This window comes from Pseudorca crassidens, chromosome 16 (assembly GCF_039906515.1).
Source record: "Pseudorca crassidens isolate mPseCra1 chromosome 16, mPseCra1.hap1, whole genome shotgun sequence".
In the NCBI taxonomy this organism is placed as follows: domain Eukaryota; kingdom Metazoa; phylum Chordata; class Mammalia; order Artiodactyla; family Delphinidae; genus Pseudorca; species Pseudorca crassidens.
The window spans coordinates 60,185,271-60,206,249 of NC_090311.1; the positions used below are offsets into that span (position 1 = coordinate 60,185,271).

General features: G+C 48.6%; 1 protein-coding gene across 2 annotated transcripts in view; it reads left to right on the top strand.

Moving 5' to 3' along the window:
• The window catches only part of LOC137209221 (uncharacterized), a 38,140-nt gene extending 17,161 nt beyond the window's left edge, over positions 1 to 20,979 (top strand). For both annotated transcript variants that reach the window (XM_067710632.1, XM_067710631.1), the window contains 2 exons: positions 378 to 707; positions 20,624 to 20,979. In XM_067710632.1, coding sequence (XP_067566733.1) covers positions 378 to 483 — 106 coding nt within the window. In that variant the 3' untranslated portion in view covers positions 484 to 707; positions 20,624 to 20,979. The remainder of the gene's footprint in view (positions 1 to 377; positions 708 to 20,623) is intronic.

Here is a 20,979-nt window from a genome sequence, read left to right on the forward strand (position 1 = left end):
AAGACAGAAAGGGTCCTGGAGAAGGCAACAGGGTGGTGGGGAACATAGGGAGAGGGCTGGGGACCCTCAGCCTCCGGGGGCAAGCGAGAGAGCAGTAGAAGATGAGTAAGCTGGAGGGCTCAGCGCGGCAGACTGGGCCTGCTGGGAAGAGCAGCTGTGCCTGATGGAAGAAGTGGGGGAGGGGGAGGGGGGGCGGCTTAGCGAGGCCCCCGCGGCGGCCTCTTGGGTGGACTGCAGTCCCACCGCAGAGCCCCAGTGGAAACACTGACTCCAGCTTAAGGGTTGACCGAGGAGATGAGAGGAGGTGGAAAGTGGCTAAAAAGCCCAAGTTTGGCTGTCGCCCCGTTCAAATGCCTTTCTTCCACAACACCCTGCAGCTGTGACCACACTGATGGGCTTCCAAAGCACGATGGTAACCTGTTCCCCGTGCCCCTCACGGCAGGCCAGGCAGTTGTTAAACCCGTTTCACCAGCGAGGACATGAGAAGTGGACAGGTGATGTGCCTCACTCAAGGTCACATGGCCAGGAAGGTGTGAACATAAGGTGAGGCCAGCAGCCGGACGTGGGAAAGGAAAACCAGTGGCCAGATTCCAGAGAGGATACACAGCGCTCGTCATCACCACCATCAGAGCTCCCAGCGACTGAGCACTTCCTGGTTGCCTGTGCTCTCGCCCAACCCCCTGAGCCTATGGGAAAAGGCCTTTAAGGTAATTATTATCCCCATTCTACAGATGAGGTGTCTGATGTCCAGCGAGGTTAAGTCCATTGCCCAAGGTCACACAGCTGCAAGTGATGAGATTGACAGCCCAGGTCAGAGGGCAGAGTGTGTGCTGGCCTGGTCCACAAGTGTGAGCCTCTGCTATGAGTACACATGAGAAAAACCCACAGAGAACACATATGCGAGACAGAGGGCCTGATTCCAAGCAGCGGGGAACAGCTGTGTTGGCAGGAGGGGGTGAGAATGTGTGTGTGAGCGCAGCTTTGACAGCAGCCAACAGCGCGTGGGAGTGTGTTGACAGCAGGGTGTGGGATGGCAGCGCCATCGCCATGTGTGTTTCTGCTGGCAGCGGAATGTTCTGGTCTGTGTTGATAAACAACAGTTTGGGCAGGCGCGAGGCTGGAGCAGGGACAGAAGAGAAGCACTGGGGGTGGGTAAAGGCGGGGGGGGGGGGAGGGGGTGTGCCCGGGGTGATGGTGACCCAAGCCTGCAGCTCCCAGAACGAGGGGCCTCAGGGTGGCGGCTGTCATTTTGTCGGTTGACCTCATTGGGTGCGCAGTCTGGGTGTGGATCCCTTTGCAAACCACCTGATGCCCATAAACATGAAAAACAGGAGCGGGGGACACACTGTGAGGAAGAGAGCGTTCTTCCTGGGTTGGTAGTGGCACCGATGGAGGTTTAATCAACAGCTGAGGCCAGTGTAAACACATCATGATTTCTGTGGCTAGGCAAATTCCTCAAAAGTCAGCTTCTTGGAAAAAGGGGCACCCCTGAGACCATCCCGGGTCATGACTGTAACTGGAGCCCCTGCATCTCACCCGCGCCTCCTGGCAGACACAGGTGTAGGCCTGCAAGCAAGGGCATCTCAGCCTGGGAGTCACTGCATGAGAGACTTCCCGGGGCTTGGCCCCAACCCCATCACTGCCCTGGCAGGTCCTCCCATCAGAATGCCCCTCTGCTTGCTCCGTCTCCATTAGCTGAACTGTATGCTACCTCCAAGACCCTAGGTATTCCTCACCTCCTCCTGGATGCCTTCCAAACCATCCGGAGGGCCTTAGAACTGCCTCTTTCAGAACCCCAACTGCTCTTGTTGCCAGGGCCTCTCACACAGGCCTCACCATGTGGATGTCGCCTAAACCTGTGCTCTGTGCGGGGCACTGAACTGGGCAAAAACAGGAGGCTATGAAGACCCCTGAAGCCCCAGTAGCCGCCCTCAGGAATCTTACAGCTCAGTTGGGGTGCACAGAGGGAAAAAACAGGAATGAGGGTGTGAAAGGCTGAGTGAGGGCGCACAGTAAATGTGGTGGGAGATCAACAAAGAGAGCCAGCACTCCTGATCTGGAAGGGGGTGCAGTTAACACACAGGGGTGAGGGGGTAGCCCTGCCCAGGTAGTTTCAGCTCCTCAAGTTCAGGGATCTTCTGAAGCCAACACATGGCATCTGCTAAATCAATGCCTGGGGTTCCATGATTGAAAGCGTCCCAACCACCCTCTGAAATCGTTGTTTGGGAACTGGAGGCTCCCCCACCGCCCCCTGCCCTCCGCAGGGTTGGAGGAAGGAAGCTTTGGCCTGGCCATGCTAGTGGAGGAGGCTGACGCTGCTCTTCCCTGGTCTGCTGGCTGCCGCCTTCCTGCCAAGGGCCTCTTATTCCCCAGGGTCGGTTATCTGTACCCGACTTGCTGCCATGTCCTGGCCCTTCTTGTCCTCCAAAGTTCCCAGCTCCTGATCACCCCAGAGGCCAGGGCAGAGAGAAACAACTTAGACTGAGGCTCCTGGTGGCTAATCACAGACGCATTCGTTCTCCTTGTCTCAGGCTGTTCTCTTGTAGAAGTTCAGCAAAACCATGTCCCTCAGTTCTCCTCATGCGGCCCTGTTAAGAGACAGACCTGCTTTCCTCCGTACACCCAAATGGAGTTACTCTTGGCTTTAATTTCCTAACAGGACCAACCTTACCAAACACAGTGGCTGGCTGCATCTATGTTTCCATTTGAACAATGTCAGAAGGGCCCTTACCCCAAAACATCTTCCCCACTGGCCCATGGAGGTTTCTGAAGTTGCACTATTAGTCCGATATTTGGGAGACCTTATAAAACTATGATTCGTGTGTACTTAAAAATGGTTAAAATGATAAATTTTATGTTATGTGTATTGTACCATGAAAAAAAAATTTTTGGAAGGATGTGCTCTAAACTGTCAACAGCACTGTTTTCTAGATGATAGAAATTTGGGTAGTTTTGGGACTTCCCTGGTGGTCCAGTGTGTAAGACTCCGCACTCCTGATGCAGGGGGCCTGGGTTCGATCCCTGGTCGCGGAACTAGATCCCACATGCATGCCGCAACTAAGAAGCCCGCATGCCACAACTAAGACCTGGCATAGCTAAATAAATAAATATTTTTTAAAAATGAACCCATGTCATTAAAAAAAAAAGAAATTTGGGTAATTTTACATTCATTTTTATACTTTTCTATATTATTTGATATTTTTAAACAACTGGGCATATACTATTTGATTAGAAAGGAAGATAGGGATTCTCTGGTGGCTCAGTGGTTAAGAATCTGCCTGCCAATGCAGAGGACACGGGTTCTATCCCTGTTCCGGGAGGATCCCACATGCCGCAGAGCAACTAAACCTGTGCGCCACAACTACTGAGCCTGCGCTCTAGAGCCTGCGAGCCACAACTACTGAGCCCACGTGCCACAACTACTGAAGGCCACACCCCTAGAGCCCGTGCTCCGCAACAAGAGAAGCCACTGCAATGAGAAGTCCATGTACCACAACTAGAGAAAAGCCTGTGTGCAGTGACGGACCCAGTGCAGCCAAAAATAAAATAAATAATTTTTTTTAAAAAAAGAAAGGACAATAATACCCTCTTTGTTTTGAGAAATAAATACTATGACTTTCAAAAAAAAATGATACAATTCATCCCCTGGAGAGGCAACACCTTAAGTTAGTATGTGTCTAACTTTTCAGATCAGGGAGTTTTGAAAAGGATCCCCTAGAGAGGATTGAAGAAATGCAGGTTCCCTGGCTCAGGTGGCCAAGCAGCCCCGGTGGTTCTGAGAACAGCCAGGCCTTCAACTCCCAGCCTTGGAGATGTGTTCTGGGAGCTGCCAGAGCAGTGGGAAGGGAAGGGGGCGAGCTAATGCCCTGCCACCCTGACCTGCTGTTGCTGACACTCCCTCACAAGGCAGGGCCAAGACAAGGTGTTCCCAGTTCCTTTAAGTGGGAGCCTCCACATGCCTTTCCTTGTTTAATAGATGCTTTGGGGAAACATGCACCCAATCTCTGGGCCTGGATGAGGCCTGGAGAGGTCATTCAGTCCATCCTCCTGCCTCTAGGCAGCACTGGCATGATCCCAGCTGGGCAAGCCTTGTTTTGAGGAGTTGGGAAGCTGGGCATTCCAGACCCTTCCTTGCTCAGTCATTCTCGTGTCTAAACATTTCTAGCCAGGAAGTCCTTCATCATGTCTAATCCAAACTCTCTACTCCATGAGTTGCCATCCTGTGGCTCTTGTGGGTCTGGTTGGAGACAGAAAAATGCTTCTTGCTTCCCTGCCTTCTCCAGGTCAGGAGCCACTAGACCCTTGAATCAGAACCAAAATCCTAACTGGCTGTGTGACCCTAAGCAAGTCACTACGACTCTTTTTTTTTTTTTTTTTTAATGTTGAGCCTTCTTTTAATTTATTTATTTTTTATTTTTGGCTGTGTTGGGTCTTCGTATCTATGTGAGGGCTTTCTCTACTTGTGGCAAGCGGGGGCCACTCTTCATCACGGTGCGCGGGCCTCTCACAGTCGTGGCCTCTCTTGTTGCAGAGCACAGGCTCCAGACGCGCAGGCTCAGTAGTTGTGGCTCACGGACCTAGTTGTTCCGCGGCATGTGGGATCTTCCCAGACCAGGGCTCGAACCTGTGTCCCCTGCATTAGCAGGCAGATTCTCAACCACTGTGCCACCAGGGAAGCCCACTACTACTCTTTGAGCTTCAGTTTCCTCACCTGTAAAATGGGGCCAATGACGTCCATAGTGCAGGAACTGAGAGATTAAATGAGACTGCAAATGCAGATGCATGGAAGAGGCATACAACTTGCTGCTAACATGAGGCTATAATTATTATTTATAATAATAACCACCCATCCTGGCTGAACCATTGTACAAAATCATTTCCACTGTGGTGGTACACAGGGTAATTTTAGGTGATACAAAAACAAGTATTTTAAATTAAAATTTAATGTGTGTTAGAAAAAAATGAAACTGACACACCAAATCCAGGATTTCACAAATATTATTGCTTAGAACAAGGGAAAGTTAAAACAACAACAATGACAATAACAACAACTGAACATTGTTTTAAAGAAAAACTATTAAGTAAATAATACTCTGGGTAGCACAAGGTTAGGGCAGAAATCATAAAGGTGGTGTAAGAAATGCTGGCTGAGGGGAGACAGCAAAGCGGGGAAAGGAGGCTGGTTCTTGAGAGTGGGCAAGAGTTGCTGAGTCTGGGGAGGGCTGAGAAGGGATGTCCCAGAGGACAGGAGGAGACACCTGTTGAGCGGATGTTGAGCATCCTGCCCACAGATGCAGCCCTTTCTGGGTTCTGGAACAGTCTGTCTCCCCCAGAGCTGGGCTGTTACCAACTCCAGCAAGGCTGGTGGGCAGGCACAGTTAGGATTTCCTGCCCATATTCATGATCGCCAAGGCTCAGTGCCCTGTCTGCATCCAGCTGTCCTCTCCAGGGGGAATTGGACAACTCAAACCCCACCCTTGAATCCCTCCTGCAACATTGCCCATCCATGGTTTGCGAGCCTGTGGTGTGGAACTCAGCCAGTGACTGGAAACCACAACTTCCCCAATGGATCCCCCTCTTCCACGCTCAACGTGGGGTTCGGCAAAGATGCCCTGGCAAAAAAGGTCCTCTGAGACCCACTGTGTGCCAGGTCCCTGTCTGGGCACCAGGGACACAGAGTGAAAGAAGCCCCTGCCTTCCAGGAGCTCATAGCCAAGCCAGGGAGACCCGCCTCTCACAGCCATTTCAGAGGTTTTGGAGGAAACAGTCCCCTCTGCCTGGGGGTCCTCAGCCTCCCAGCACCAGACATCCTATTGGAAGAGGACACCACCTCCCTTTGCCCCTGGGAAGAGGCTCCAGGCCCCTCATTTATCTTCCATCTCCCAGGCCCAGGACTGAGCATTGTAATGCTTCCTCTTGAGCTGGGGTTTTTCAGGCCCCGGGGGTGTGTATATGGATGGGTTCTCTGGAGCTTGAGAGCCCTCTATGAGACAATAAAATGTTTGTGTTTTCATTTTGGAATACTCTAAAAAAAAATCAATATAAACATATTCTATATCATCTGGATGCCTTGCTTACAGCCGATTATGTGAGCACAAAATTTTGGTATCTACCTTTGCATTGATGTTTATGGAAAGCAGTCTTTTTTCTTTTTAAAGTAGAAGCTACGTGCAGAAAAATATACAAAGCTGAAGTATAGAGCTGGATGAATTTTCACAAAGAGAACACATCTGTGAAACCAACACTCAGATCAAGAAACACAATATTATTACTGTCCCCTGGACACCCTCCTTAAGACCTTCCACACTCCCCAGAGGTAACCACTATCCTGACTCCTTTGAACTTGATATAAGTGGGTCATATAGAATGACTCTTTGGTCCCTGGCCTCTTTCTCTCAACCTGATACCATGAATTTCATCCACGTTGTTGGCGTATAGCCGTAGTTGACAGTGGTTAGCTTCTAATCCAGTGTTTCTCAAAGTGGGATTTTCAGAAGTGGTTCTGGAGGGTCTATGACTCTACCATTTGGAGAAAAACAAATGTGGGTACCTGCTGGTTCAGAAGGGTATTGAAACAGCCAACTGCAGGGCACACAGTCCTGTCCTGGGCATTCACTCCACAGCCTAGGTCCTGTCGCAGTCCTCCTGACTTGCGGTTTCCCCATGCATCAGGCTCGCCCAGGCCTCTAGGTCTTTGGAGATGTTATTCCTTCTGCCTGGGACTCCCTTCCCTTGCTCATCTGCCTGGCAAAGGCCTACGTGTCTCGTGACCTCTGAAAGGCTGCCTCCTCTGTGAGGTCTCCCCTGGCTTTGCTGGGCAGGCTCAGGCACCCCTTCTCTTGTGAGGTCTCTGTGTTCTGTCCAGGTTGTCCCTGCAGCATTTATTCACACTTGTGAGGTCCTTGAAGGTCTGTCTCTCTGTTTGACTGTGGGCTGCTTCTTCTTCCTCTTTTTCGTATTAATTGAAGTATAGTTGATTTACAATGTTGTGTTAGTTTCTGGTATACAACAAAGTGATTCAGTTATTCATACATATACATATTCTTTTCCATTATGGTTTATTACAGGATATTAAATACAGTTCCCTGTGCTATACAGTAGGATCTTGTTGTTTATCTATTTTATATATAGTAGTTTGTATCTGCTAATCCCAAACTCCTAATTTATCCCTCCCCACCCTTTCCCCTTTGGTAACTGTAAGCTTGTTAGTTCTATGTCTGTGAGTCTGTTTTTGTTTTGTAAATAAGTTCACTTGTATCATTTTTTTTAGATTCCACATATAAGTGATATCATATGGTATTTGTCTTTCTCTTTCTGATTTACTTCACTTAGTATGATAATCTCTAGGTCCATCCATGTTGCTGCAAATGGCATTATTTCATTCTTTTTAATGGCTGAGCAGTATTCCATTGTGTCTATATACCACATCTTTATCCATTCATCTGTCAATGGACATTTAGGTTGCTTCCTTGTCTTGGCTATTGTAAATAGTGCTGCAGTGAACATTAGGGTGCGTGTGTCTTTTCAAATTAGAGTTTTCTCCAGATATATGTCCAGGAGTGGGACTGCTGGATCATATGGTAACTCTATTTTTAGGATCTTTTTTAAAATTTACTTATTTTGTTTATTTATTTTTGGCTGCGTTGGGTTCGTTGCTGCGTGCGGGCTTTCTCTAGTTGTGACTAGTGGGGCTACTCTTCGTTGCAGTGCACGGGCTTCTCATTGCGGTGGCCTCTCTTGTTGCGGAGCATGGGCTCTAGCCGCGCAGGCTTCAGTAGTTGTGGCTCGCGGGCTTCAGTAGTTGTGGCTCATGGGCTTCAGTAGTTGTGGCTCACGGGCTCTAGAGTGCAGGCTCAGTAGTTGTGGCGCACAGACTTAGTTGCTCCGCGGCATGTGGGATCTTCCCGGGCCAGGGCTCGAACCCGTGTCCCCTGCATTGGCAGGCGGATTCTTAACCACTGCACCACCAGGGAAGCCCTATTTTTAGTTTTTTAAGGAACCTCCGTACTATTTTCCATGGTGGCTTCACCAATTTACATGCTAGACTGTGGGCTTCTTGAGAAGGGGAGTGTGGAGTGATGCTGCATTCACTCTCAGAGTGACCAAGGAGGCACTTACTGCACCCCCCACCCCCAGAGCCATCAGAGGCAGGGGCGGGGTTCTCTGTGCTATTTCACCTGCCTTGTTAAATATGCAGCTCAGGTGGCCCCAGCATCCCTGTATCATCAGCAAGGGTGGACAGCATCAGAACAGTGGCATGGGGCTTCCTTGGACAAGCTACCACGCCAGGGAATTAAAGGCCTGGAGAGCCCTGCTTGGACCCAACGCCGGGCCCTAGGGCCCAAGGGTGAGATACTTTACCAGGCAGGCATCAGTTTTCTCATCTGTAAAATGGGGACAATGAACCTGGTCACCTTTCTCTTTCCTGGGTAGAGGACGAGGTTAATGAGTGCCCAAGGCTGGACGTAACTGTACTGAAGATGGAGTGCAAGCTGCCCAGAGGCAAGGTAGTGGCCTCGGTGACCCTTGGTTCTCTCTTCCTGCCTGAAGGTCTGTGAGACCCACAGTTCGGCTGTGGCTGCTCATCTTGGTCCCCCACCCTGTCCTGGGTGAGTCTCGGCTTGGAAGCCTTAAACTGCGTGCTAAGCACCTACTCCACTCATTTCTACCTAAATTTGCCCAGCCCTGTGCCCTGCCCCTGCAGTGCTCCGGCCGCTCCAATACAGTACATTGGGTGTCCTTGTCCCTTCTAACAGAACGCTACTCGTACGTAGTGTTCCTTCTGCAGGCAGCCTTCTCTTAGCAGTGCTGTTCACGTGGGGCTCACCTACACGGTCAGCATTTGTGAAGGGTTTGGGCCCTAACTGGCCCTCTACTTTGACACCCGCCCCCCCCCCAACCTAAGGTAGAACTGGGGCCGCAGACTGTGACCTGGCTGGTCCCTGGAAGAGTGGGCTCCGCCGGATGGGGGTAGCAAGATACAGTTCCCTGTTGCCGTGACAACTAAAAGCACCCCCGTGAGCCTTTTCATTGGCCACGGAGGTTGAGATTCCGCCTCCGCTATCGGAAGGCACCAACCCGAGGCAGACTGGGTGAGACCCCACTGGGGCATTAGAGGGGGTGACAGGTTTCGCTTCCCATCCGGCAGGAAGACCCACGGGCACATGATCCCACTTCTCATGGACATCCTGGCTACAGTGGAGCTGTGTCCAGGAGTCGGTCGTGGGTGGAGGTGGGGAGCATCTCGCTGGCCTTTTCCTCTGGCGGGGCTGGCTAGACATGGAGCTGGGTGAATGGACCGGGGAGGAAACAGTTTTTCTTACCAGCAGTTCAGGCCCGGGAGGTCTGGCTCCTTGGGGCTGCGGCTGGGAGGTCCCCAAGGGCTGTCAGGTGGAGGCGGGGAGTGGGGGGAGGCTGAGGAGGAAAAGTATTAGGGAAGGGGGTGGGGAGGATCTCACTAGTAAAAGAGGCAGAGGTTACTGGAGGTAAAGGTCGGCTTGGAGTCACAAAAGACCCGGGTTCGAATCCTCTCTGTCCTCGCCAGCACACAGGTGCCTCCCTCTCTCTGTTTGGGGCGAGGTTCGAACACTCATGACTTTTTGCCGATCCTTGCGCTGAACACCCTGGGACTTTTCCCTCCGTTATGCCCTCAAAACGACCCTGAAATAGGTGGGTGCCGTTTTACAGGTGAGGAAACTGAGGCTCAAGGAGGCTACGTGGGAAAAGCCCAAGGTGAGCTCAATTCCCAGACGTGAGAAAGATCCGGCGGGGGTTGGCGGGTTATCGGGAGGGAAGTAGGAGGTGCCGTTCCCACCCCCACCTCCAGGCATCCTGGCCTGTCCGGAAGGAAGGGTCGTGCCAAGCCTTGAGGCTTGCGTGGTTTCCTCTAGCAAAACTGCCGTCAGGCTCTCTCTGGGGGGTAAACCGCCTGGAGCCTTCTCCAGAAAGTTCCCTGTGCAGGAGACTGCGGGTTAAAGATAGAGCCGCCCTCAGGGAGGAAGGGAGAGAGTGTTTATAACTCCTTTTTGCCCTTTCAAAACTGTCTAGAATTGCTAATGGAAGCCCTCATTTAACAACAACGGACCCACTTAATTTAGCCTAGCTGGGATTGAGACCTCGCCCCACCATGGGACCACACTGACGTGCTCCAAGGGAGGGACTGAGCCAGTAGAGGGGCGCTGGATTTAGCATTGGATTGGACATGATCTCTGAGCCTCACATCCTTCACCTGTAAAATGGGCTTGATTAGATCGTGAGGGCTAGGAAAATTAATCATGACCCCCACTAGAGTCTTTCTTGGTGGTACCTGTGATCTGCATGGACAAGGTAGTCCTCCCTGCAGAGTGCCCCCCACACCACCACCACCCCCAGAGATTCCTGGGACCCCTCAGAGTTACAGGAAGAGGCTTTTTCCCAGATGCCCTTGCAGTTCACCTCCTGGGGCCAGATTCATTAACAAACACTTACAGAGCACCTAAAAGTTGATGCTTTTTGAATGTCTAACATATGTCAGGCTCTATGTGAAGTGTTGGACCCTGACCAATTCTTTTAATCATCCTAGAACAACCCTTCCTTTCTCCTGAGAAATGCTATTACCATCATCCCCTTTTTGTAGATGAGGAAAATGAAATTTATAGAGAGGTTAAGAAAGTTCACCATGGAAATTTCAGACTCTTTCTGATGCAAATGACAGAAAGCCTGACTCAAATGGGTTTATGCCAAGAAGAGAATTTACTGGCTCTGGGAAACTGAAGGAGGCTCAAAAACGTCATAAACACTGAATCCTTCCACTCTGCCATGAGTGGTCTTCGGGGGCTCCAGGTTCATAACATCCCAAATTCCAGGTTAGTAGAAAAGGGTCTCTTCTTAGCAATTGCGACACAGGTCCCAGGATTTACTCTAATTAGACAGTTGGTGGTCACATGACCACACATAAAAGGCCCTGCCCAGGAAGATTTATTGCTGATTGGTGGGTCTGGTCACAGGCCCCATGACTGCAGCCTCACCTGTTCCAATGAGCTGAAAAGGAAGACGGGAGGAATGTTTCTCCAAAGAAGAACCGGAAGAGATGGGAGATGGATGCCAGCTTCTAACTCTACCTGTGTCCTCCACGCTGAGGTCAAAATGTCACACAGTTGAAAAGAGGTAGAGCCTGGACTGAGCCCTGGCAGTCTGACTCCAGAATGCATGGCCCTTCTACTACAGGTGCCAGCCTGGTACTAAGGTCCTAGTAGAGAAAACATAGATGTGGAAGATGAGGCTCCCCACCCCTTCCTCACTGGTCCCAGGTCAGTCCTCATCGCATCTGGTGCCCATCCCCACCTCTGGCCCTGGCTCCTGTTGTTCCCGAGAGGGTTCCTGGAGCCTTTCTGATAGCTGGGCCTGGGCTGTTGCCCACCATGCTGCCAAAGGCACTCCATATTTAGCTGAAGTTATGCACTGTCCTGGGGTCTAGTTGCTTCCTGTTTCTCCAAGCAGAGGGGAGGTTACTTGGGGACTGAGACTGTGTTCTCCCTTCCCCTGTGTGTGGTCCTCCTCTGGGACCTGGCAGCATTTGTGCAGCAGGCAGCAACCGTGCTTGTGAGGGACCCTAGGAAGGCCCTTGTCTACCCACTATATTCCTCCTTTACTTTTTTTTTTAATGTATTTATTTTATTTATTTATTTTTGGCTGTGTTGGGTCTTTGTTGCTACGTGCGGGCTTTCTCTAGTTGCGGTGAGCGGGGGCTACTCTTCGTTGCGGTGTGTGGGCTTCTCACTGCAGTGGCTTCTCTTGTTGCAGAGCACGGGCTCTAGGCACCCGGACTTCAGGAGTTGTGGCTCACAGGCTCTGGAGCGCAGGCTCAGTAGTTGTGGCGCACGGGCTTAGTTGCTCCGCAGCATGTGGGATCTTCCCAGACCAGGGCTCGAACCCGTGTCCCCTGCATTGGCAGGCGGATTCTTAACCACTGCGCCACCAGGGAAGCCCCCTTCTTTACTTTTAAAAATTCTATCATTAGATGGGATTTCACTCCTTTAATTCCTGTTAAGATTCAAATTCCTCTGAGAGAGGGGGCATAGTCTTGTTACTCATTCACACTTTAGTGAGAAATAATTCACAGAATCCTTCCTGAGAGCAGGCTTTGTTATCATGGCCACCATTTATTGAGTGCCTGCCATGCACTCTCCACTGATCTAAGAGCTTCTCATACATTATCTCATTTAAATCTCACAACTCTGAAGTGAGTACCGTAATTTTCCTTGTTTTACAGATAAGGAAACTGAGGCCCAGAGAGGTTAAGCATCTTGCCCAAGGTTTGCAATCAGTGGAGCAGGAATTTGAATGTAGGAAGTCTGGTTCCAGAGCCCACACTGCCTATCACTCCACCAGGTTAATCCCTAACACTCTTCAGTGTACAAACGTATTCAGTGTATTCACAGACATCTTTTGGACCTTCCTACAATTCAGTGAGGTAGTTGGTACGATCATCCTCATTTTACAGAGGAGAACACTGAGGAGGCTAAGTTCAGTCAGCTGGCAACAGGGTTTAGACCCAGCACTCGCATCTCAGCTCAACTCTCCTCCCTAGACCACATGCAGCAGCACACAGTGATAGGAGCCTTGAGGCAGCTCCTGGGTGGGAGAGGGAGGGTGCAGTGGGCACGGAAACTGGGAGAGCCCAGAACGGAGCTGCTCCTTCCTCTCTTCTCCCCCTCCTCCTCCCTCCATCGCTTCCTTCTCTCCTTCCTTCCACTCATTCATTCACCTACCTGGGCATCTACTAAAGGTAGAGGCTGTGGGTAAGAATGGCCAAAACAAGTGTCCCTCGTGCCGTCACAGGGCAGACAGTCTAAAAAACAAACAAACAAAAACACTTGCTATATCTTAAGTGTTAATGATGAGCTGGGCCCTGTGCTGAGTACTGGACGTGCGTCATGCTCAGAGCCCTCTTTTTCAGGTAGGAGACTGAAACTTAGGAAGGATCCCAGCATCTCACCATTAGGCTGAATTGCCTCCGTCTTGGGGTGTAGTGAGGATCCAGTGAATATTTTTGGAGTGATGAACACGCACACACACAGCCCAGGCTTTGTGACCCCAGCACCCAGCACCAGAGGCAGCCATGTGTGCTGTCTCTGGCACCCTCCCTACCGCCAGGAGCCAGGCCCTATCCCATACAGGAAGATGATGGGGAAAGGCCATCTCCCAAAGCAGGGACAGGATGGCACGCTTCAGGACCTCTGGATTGAAACTCCCAGGGAAATTGAATGAGAGTGATCTAACCAGAGATCCCAGAGGGAGAAACCAGGGCTGGGGGTGGGGGTGCGGGTGGGGCAGGGAGGGCAGGCTTTTAGCGTGGCTTCCTTGTGCCTCAGTTTCCTCTTCTGTAGGGTGACTTGCTCACAGCTGTGTCTGAAGTGTGACCCATCAGAAACTTCCTAGAGCTGGCTGGACGCTTCATCCTCCCCACTTTCTGACCTGGTTCTCCCAGGCTCTTCGTGGGGATTATGTTTCCTACTTTACAGATGTGGAGACAGGGCTCGGAGAGGCTGACCCCCAGCCACATAACGAGCGTTAGAAATGCGATGAGAACCCACCAAGGTCGTGAGTCTATTGCCCCAGCAAGTATCTCCTAAGCACTCAGTGGGGTCTGAGCTGTGCCTGGGACATATAGCAGTGAGCAAGACACACTTGTCCTACCTCCAGAGGCACCAGTCCCAGTAGCGGGGGACAGACAAGGGAGGAAATGTTGAGAATGTTGGCAGGACAAAGTGAAGAGCCAAGAGAGACCACAGAGGTCGGCTCAGGGCTGTCTCAGCTCCCGCACTTGGGAGGACCCAGCAGAGCAAAGGTTTGGGGGCTGGAGAGTTGAACTGGGGAAGGCTGGGCTCCAGGACCAGTATTCCTGGCTCAAGTGGGGTGCTGACTGGGAGAGGGAGTTGGAGCTGCCTCACCCTCAGAAATACCCATACCAAGGCCACTTTCGGCCTCTGCCTGCTGCCTCTCAGGCCATGCTCTGCCTGCCAGGAGTTTCCATCCTTCAGTTTCCTTGTCTTGGGTGGTTTCCTGCCCCACCTGCTTTCCTGGAGCCCAGTTCACCCATCACTCCTGCCAGACATGTACCAGGGTCACTCTGAGTAACTGCAGGGACCCAGGGTGACCTCACCTGATTCAGTTTGACTCACCCTCCCCATTTCTGGAAGGTGGCTCTTGGCCATTCTTACGTCATGCTTCAGCACCCAGGGCCTGTGGGAGTGGCATATCCCCCTCCCCGCTCCCAGCAGTTCACCGGGTCTGTGTCACAGAGGGGAAGTGCGGGAGCCCTGAAGAGGGAGACCTCACACACCCAGATTAACTCACTCCGTCTACAGCTCACTTTGGACTGTTTCCTTTCCAGTGATCGCGAACATTCTCCAGTCTACTTTCTTGTTTTTAACAGGAAAAGGATATTATCTAGGAAGACTAGCTGTTGTTAATTGACCACTTACTATGAGCTGGGCAGTCTGTAGGTATCATCAGAGTCTCAAGCATTTCATTATTGGTCTTCATTTTCTAGATGTGGAAGCCAGAGCTCAGAGAGGGGACTTGACTTGTCTGAGGTCACACTGCAAAGAATTGGCTGAGCTGGGTTTGGAACTCAGGTGTACTTGACTCCAGAGTTGTTTAGCCAGGGCCCCACTCCTGACCACGCCCTCCAGCTGCCCACAGGTCTGGGAGGGCAGAGGGAGATCATTCCATCCCCAGCTTGAGCCTGCCCAGATCCAGGCACCCCCACTAGGACCCCTTCAATAGTGGTGCTGGAAGGGATAGAAGCTTTGAGAGGAGCCACCGTTTGCTCCACCCAGGGGTCTTAGGGCCATCGCTTTCTTGGTGGGCAGAAGCCCAGACCCACATAGCGCCCATGGGAGGGGATCCTCTTGTGAGTGGGCCAGACATGTGCTACTTGGTGGGATTCGTGACTGGTCATCCCGCCTCATTTTTAGGTGGGCCCAGGTCTGCCACCTCAGCTCTCCACCCTTTCCCTTCCACAGCCACTCCCCAGTCTGCTCCAAATCCCTCCCCCGGGCCTCTCGCACCCAACCTGCCTTCACACCAGATGAGGCTGCACAGCCCACAGTGGCCACTAGTCACGAGTGGCTGTTGGGCACTTGAAATGTGACTAGTGCAGCCAAGGAACTGAGTTATCATGTTATTTAATTTTAACCAGTTTACATTTAAGCTTAAAAAGTGCTACTCCATGCAGTGCTTAGAAAACACAAGTATGTTTGGAACAACTTGAATGTGAGGATCTACTTTTTCAACTGCAGATTTTAGGAACTCTAAATACAGATCGTTTTCTGAGAAAAATTTAGCAAGGGTTTTACATGTAAACTAGCCACCAGATCTTGAAGACTTAGTAAAATAAAATGTAAAAATATCTCATTAATATTTTTATATTGATTATGTGTTGAAATGATAGTATTTTAATATATCAGATTAAATTTTTAAATATTATTAAATGTTTAAACTATTATTAAAATTACCTTTGCCTAATTATTTTGTAACGTAGAAAATGTTTAGAAACATTTTCAATTACTTATGTGGCTCTTATTTCTATCAGATAGTGCTAGTCGAGAGGGTAAACGTGTGGGTTCAAATTTTGGTTCTGTGTATCCTTGAGCAACGTAACCAGTCTCTCTGGACCTCAATTTCCTCACCTTTAAGAGAGAGATAATAGTAGTACCTCCCTCACAGAATTGTTCAGAGGAATAAATGAGATAATGTTTGTAAAGCGCTTAGCACAGTGCCTGGCATATAGTAGTGCTCAGGAAAAAGACGACAATATTATTATAGGCTTCCTTTTATCATAGCACCCAGTTGCAGTTCAATTAAACTCAACAATATTTATGGAGGGCTGCTATGTGCCTGGCTCTGAGGAGTCGATGAAGAGCAAGCCAGATCACAGCCTCTGCCCTTGTGGAACTCCCATCCTCCAGGAGGGAGGTGGCCGCTGAAAGAAACAGGGAATGTGCAGGTAGTGAGTGCTCGGGAGAAAATGAAGCACGGAGATGTTGCTAGAGGCTGCTGTAGCAGGAGTGGCGAGGGAAGGTTCCCCTGTGGAGCATGACCGACGTGGAACCACCACGTGACGCTGTGAGGGAAGGGTGTTTCCGGCAGAGGGAACAGCTAGTGCAAAGGCCACTGCGAAGCCCCTGTGACTGCAATCTGTCTCCTGTATTGCACCATCTGCTTCACCAAACTTTCCACTTCTCTCATCCAACTCTCTCCTGGCCACTGCACTATCCCTGTGTTCATGGCAACCTTTGTAAAGCTGGTCCAACGTTATTCCCCATCTCATCTGCTCTCCTCTCTCCTGTCTGCCCCGGAAAACCTCCTCCCTCCTCTGGCCCTCCAGCTCAGGTCCCCTCTTCTAGGAAGTTTCCCCTGATGGTTCCTGTCCCCACTGGTCTCTCTCTGGGATTCTTCTAAGACTGAACACTTTGTTTTACAACATCCCAGTTCCCATCTTGCCTCTTCATCTTTCTGGGGCAGTCATGCCTTCCCCACAGACTTGCCCCTTTTCCTAGGGCTGGAACCAGAATCAGGTCTTACACTCTTCCTAGCACTCAGCCCAGCCGTTCATTAACACCTGTGGATTGCCAGGTCCTGGGAGAGGCATGTCTGCCTGGGCAGAGTGGAAAATCCCTGGCTGAGGAAAGGGCCATGGAAATTTCTTCTTAACGTTCTCCTTCCAGACTTGGACTTGCCCCAGAAAGCAGTCAAGCATTTGCCCAGTGCCCTGCAGGGCGGCCTCTGTTCTTCCTCCTGCCCCCACCCCCAACCCACCCCAGGCTTGAACCCAGGGAACAGTGACAGGGTGGGGCTGGGGAGAGGCAGCAGCTGGCAGCTGAGCTCTGCTGTAAAGAATCGCTCTTGATGTCATCCAGTCCCACCCCCTCAGTTCAAAGATAAAGGAACAAGGTCAATGGCAAAATCATGCTAGACTGCGGGTCTCTCCTCTCCCGTTGAAGCTCATTCCATTGCTCCATGTTCCTTGGTTTCCTCATCTGTAAAATGGGAATAATAATAACAGTACTTCCTTCATAGGAATGGTGATATGTGAAGTGAGTTAAAGATGTAGAGATAAATATAAGCCCTAGGTCTGCCCTTCCTCTAGCCCCTTGGTGGAGTGTGCAGTTCCCATTCTTCCAGCTTCCAACTTCTGGGGGGACTTAAAAGAGGGTTTGAAGTTATCACCGGGGGCTGGCAGGTTCCAAGGAGGATTGCCCGGTGTCATCTGTACACTGTGTCCACAGCACATCTGGCTCACATTTGTCCTGCTGCTTTTTAAATGTCCGTAGATGCAATTTTGGTGAGTAAAATATGTATTCACTTAACATTGTTACTGAAGTCACAGGTTTGTAATATATTTGCTCAGTCAGTGATAGCAAAAGTCAAAATTTTTGGAGGATGAGAATTGGTTAGGGGCCACTGGGGCAGGTTCTCCAGTCCTCAGCCCTTCTCTCCTGGGAACCCAAGCCCCTCTCCTGTCCTCTGAGATGTGCCAGCCCAAATCAGCTCTACTATTCTGTCACCAGCCCCCAGATTACCCCCTCCCCTCCCCTCCGAGGGAATGGGAATGTGGGCTGGGGGGAGGCCTAGGTGAGAGAATGAGAAAAGCTGCCTTCACATGCTCAGGGCTGAACTCTCATCTGTCCTCCTCTGGGAACCTGTCCTCACTCTGTCTCCAAATTCCTAGAACATATAGGATACTGCAGATCCATCGCCCTCATTTGGCTCTTTACACCTTACTACCTGTAGGCGTGGGTGCAGTGGGCTTGACTGTTGGGGTAATTTGGACCTGGGCTGAGATGTGGAGAGGCATAAAAGTGCTTAGAAGTATTGTGCACTGTTGGTGGGAATTTAAACTGGTGCAAATTGTATAGAAAACAGTATAGTGGTTCCTCAAAAAGTTAGAACTAGTATTATCATATGATCCAGCAATTCCACTTCTGAGTATATACCCCAAAAAAGTGAAAGCAGGGTCTCAAAGAGATTTGTACACCCACGTTCATAGCAGCATCATTCACAATAGCCAAAAGATGGAAGCAACCCAAATGTCCGTTGATGGATGAAAGGTAAAGCAAAATGTGGTATATCCATACAGTGGAATGTTATCCAGCTTTAAAAAGGAAGGAAATTCTGACATTTGCTACAATATAATTGAACCTTGAAGACCTTGTATTGAGTGAAGTAAACCAGGCACAGTAAGACAAATACTGTATGATTCCACTTATGTGTTGTATCTAGAGACATCAAATTCATAGAGACACAAAGTGGAATGGTGATTGCCAGGGGCTGGGTGGCAGTGGGGGATGGGATATTGTTATTTAATGGGTATAAAATTTCCATTTTGCAAGATGAAAACGTTCTGGAGCTTGGTTTCACAGCAATGTGAATATATTTAACACTACTGGACTGTACACTTAAAAATGGTTAAGATGGTAAATTTTATGTTATGTGTATTTTATCACAATTTAAAAAAAAAGTGTTTGGAAGTGGCTCCAGCGGGCCTCTCCAGGAGATGGTGGATTTGAGATGTCATGATCCTTTCTGTCCTTCTTTTCTTCCATACATGTGCATTGAGAATTTTCTATGAGCCAGGCACTGTTCTAGGCACACAAAAAATGTAGGCTGACATTCTGTTAGCAGAGACAGACAATATATAAAATTTGAACCAAAAGGCTCATGGCTTCTCTTTGCTTTCCTTTACTTAGTGAAAAATTTACCGTATTTACACTAAATGGGACCCTAATTATGGAGCTATAATTTATGTTTTAAAACTTCTAGAGCTCATTTTATGTACTTTTTCATGTGTGTTAAAATTTTTTTAATTGAGGTATAATTTGCATACAGTAAAATGTGCCCTTTTATTAGGTGTTCAATTCTATGGATTTGAAAAACATGTACTTAAAAAACAGTTTTATTGATATAATTTACATACCATAAATTTCACCTATTAAATTATATTAATTTTATTATATTAATTATTATATTACTAATTATATAACAGTTATTATATTAATGGTTTTTAGTATATTCACAGAGTTCTGCAACTCTGTGAATATACTAATTTAGAATATTATCATCACCCCAAAAAGAAACTCTATACCTATTAGCATTCACCCCCAACTCCTCCCAGTCCCCCAGGCCTAAGCAACTAATCTTTCTATTTCTATGATTTGCTTATTCTGGACATTTCATATCCATGGAATCATACAATATATGGTCTTTTGTGATTTGCTTCTTTCAATTAGCATAACGTTTTTGAGGCCCATCAAATGTGGTAGCATGGATTATTACTTCATTTCTTTTTATTGAAAAATAATATTCTGTTATATGGGTATATCATGTTTTGTTTATCCATTCATCTGTTGATGGACATTTGGGTTGTTTCCACTTCGATATTATGAATAATGCTGCTATGAAAATTCATGTATAAGTTTTTGTGTGGACATATGTTTTCATTTCTCTTGGGTATATACTGAGAAGTGGAATTGCTGGGTCATATGGTAACTGCATGTTTAACATTATGAGGAACTACCAAACCATTTTCCAAAATGGCTCTACCATTTTACAATCCCTCCAGCAATGTATGAGGGTGCCAGTTTTTCCACATCCTTGCCAATACTTGTTCTTATCCACCTCTTTGATTATAGCCACTCTGGTAGTATGAAATGGTATCCCACTGTAGCGCTGATTTACATTTCCCTACTGACCAGTAATGTTAAACATCTTTTCATAAATGCTTATAGGGCGTTCGTATATCTTTAAAAAAAATTTTTTTTCACAAGTTTTTTTGGTTGTTTGTTTTTGTTTTTGCTACATTGGGTCTTCATCACTGCGAGTGGGCTTTCTCTAGTTGTGGTGAGCCGGGGCTACTCTTCCTTGCGGTGCATGGGCTTCTCATTGCGGTGGCTTCTCTTGTTGCAGAGCATGGGCTGTAGGGTGCGTGGGCTTCAGTAGTTTGTGGTGTGTGGGCTCAGTAGTTGTGGCTCACAGGCTTAGTTGTTCAGAGGCATGTGGGATCTTCCCAGACCAGGGATCGAACCCCTGTCCACTGCATTGGCAGGCAGATTCTTAACCACTCTGCCACCAGGGAAGTCCCTGTATATCTTCTTCGAAGAAATGTCTATTCAGATCTTTTGCTCATTTTTTAATTAAGATGCAAGAGTTCTTTATGTATGCTAGGTGAAAATCACTTATCTTATATATGATTTGCAAAATATTTTCTCCCAGTCTGTGAGCTGTCTTCTTACTTTCTTGATTATGTCCTTTGGAGCAAAAATGTTTTAAAATTTTATAAAGTCCAACTTGTTGATCTTCTTTTAAACTTGTCTTTTTGGTGTCATATCTAAGAAATCATTGCCTAATCCAAGATCATGAATATTTACTCCTATATTTTCTTCTAAGAGTTTTTATAGTTTAGTTCTTCCATTTAGGACTGTGATCCACTTAAATTTTTGTATATATATACTCAAAAAAAATTCTGGTATTAAGATATAATTTACATTCAATAAAATTCACCATTTGAAGTATACAGTTTAATTTGTTTTATCTTATATACTTTTAATCCTTCTGTATTGGGACTTCCCTGGTGGTCCAGTGGTAAAGAATCCGCCTTCGAATGCAGAGGACATAGGTTCGAGGAACTAAGATCCCACGTGCCGCCGGGCAACTAAGCCCACGTGCCACAACTACTGAGCTTGTGCACCTCAACTAGAGCCCGCCAGCCGCAAACTACAGAGCCCACGCACTCTGGAACCCGCGCACCACAACTACAGAGCCCAGGTGCCCTGGAGCCTGTGTGCCACAACTAGAGAAGAGAAAACCTGCACATCACAACTAGAGAGGAGCCCACACACCACAACGAAAGATCCCACATGCCTCAACGAAGATCCTGCGTGCTGCAACTAAGACCTGATCCAGCCAAAACTAAATAAAATAAAATTTTAAAAATCC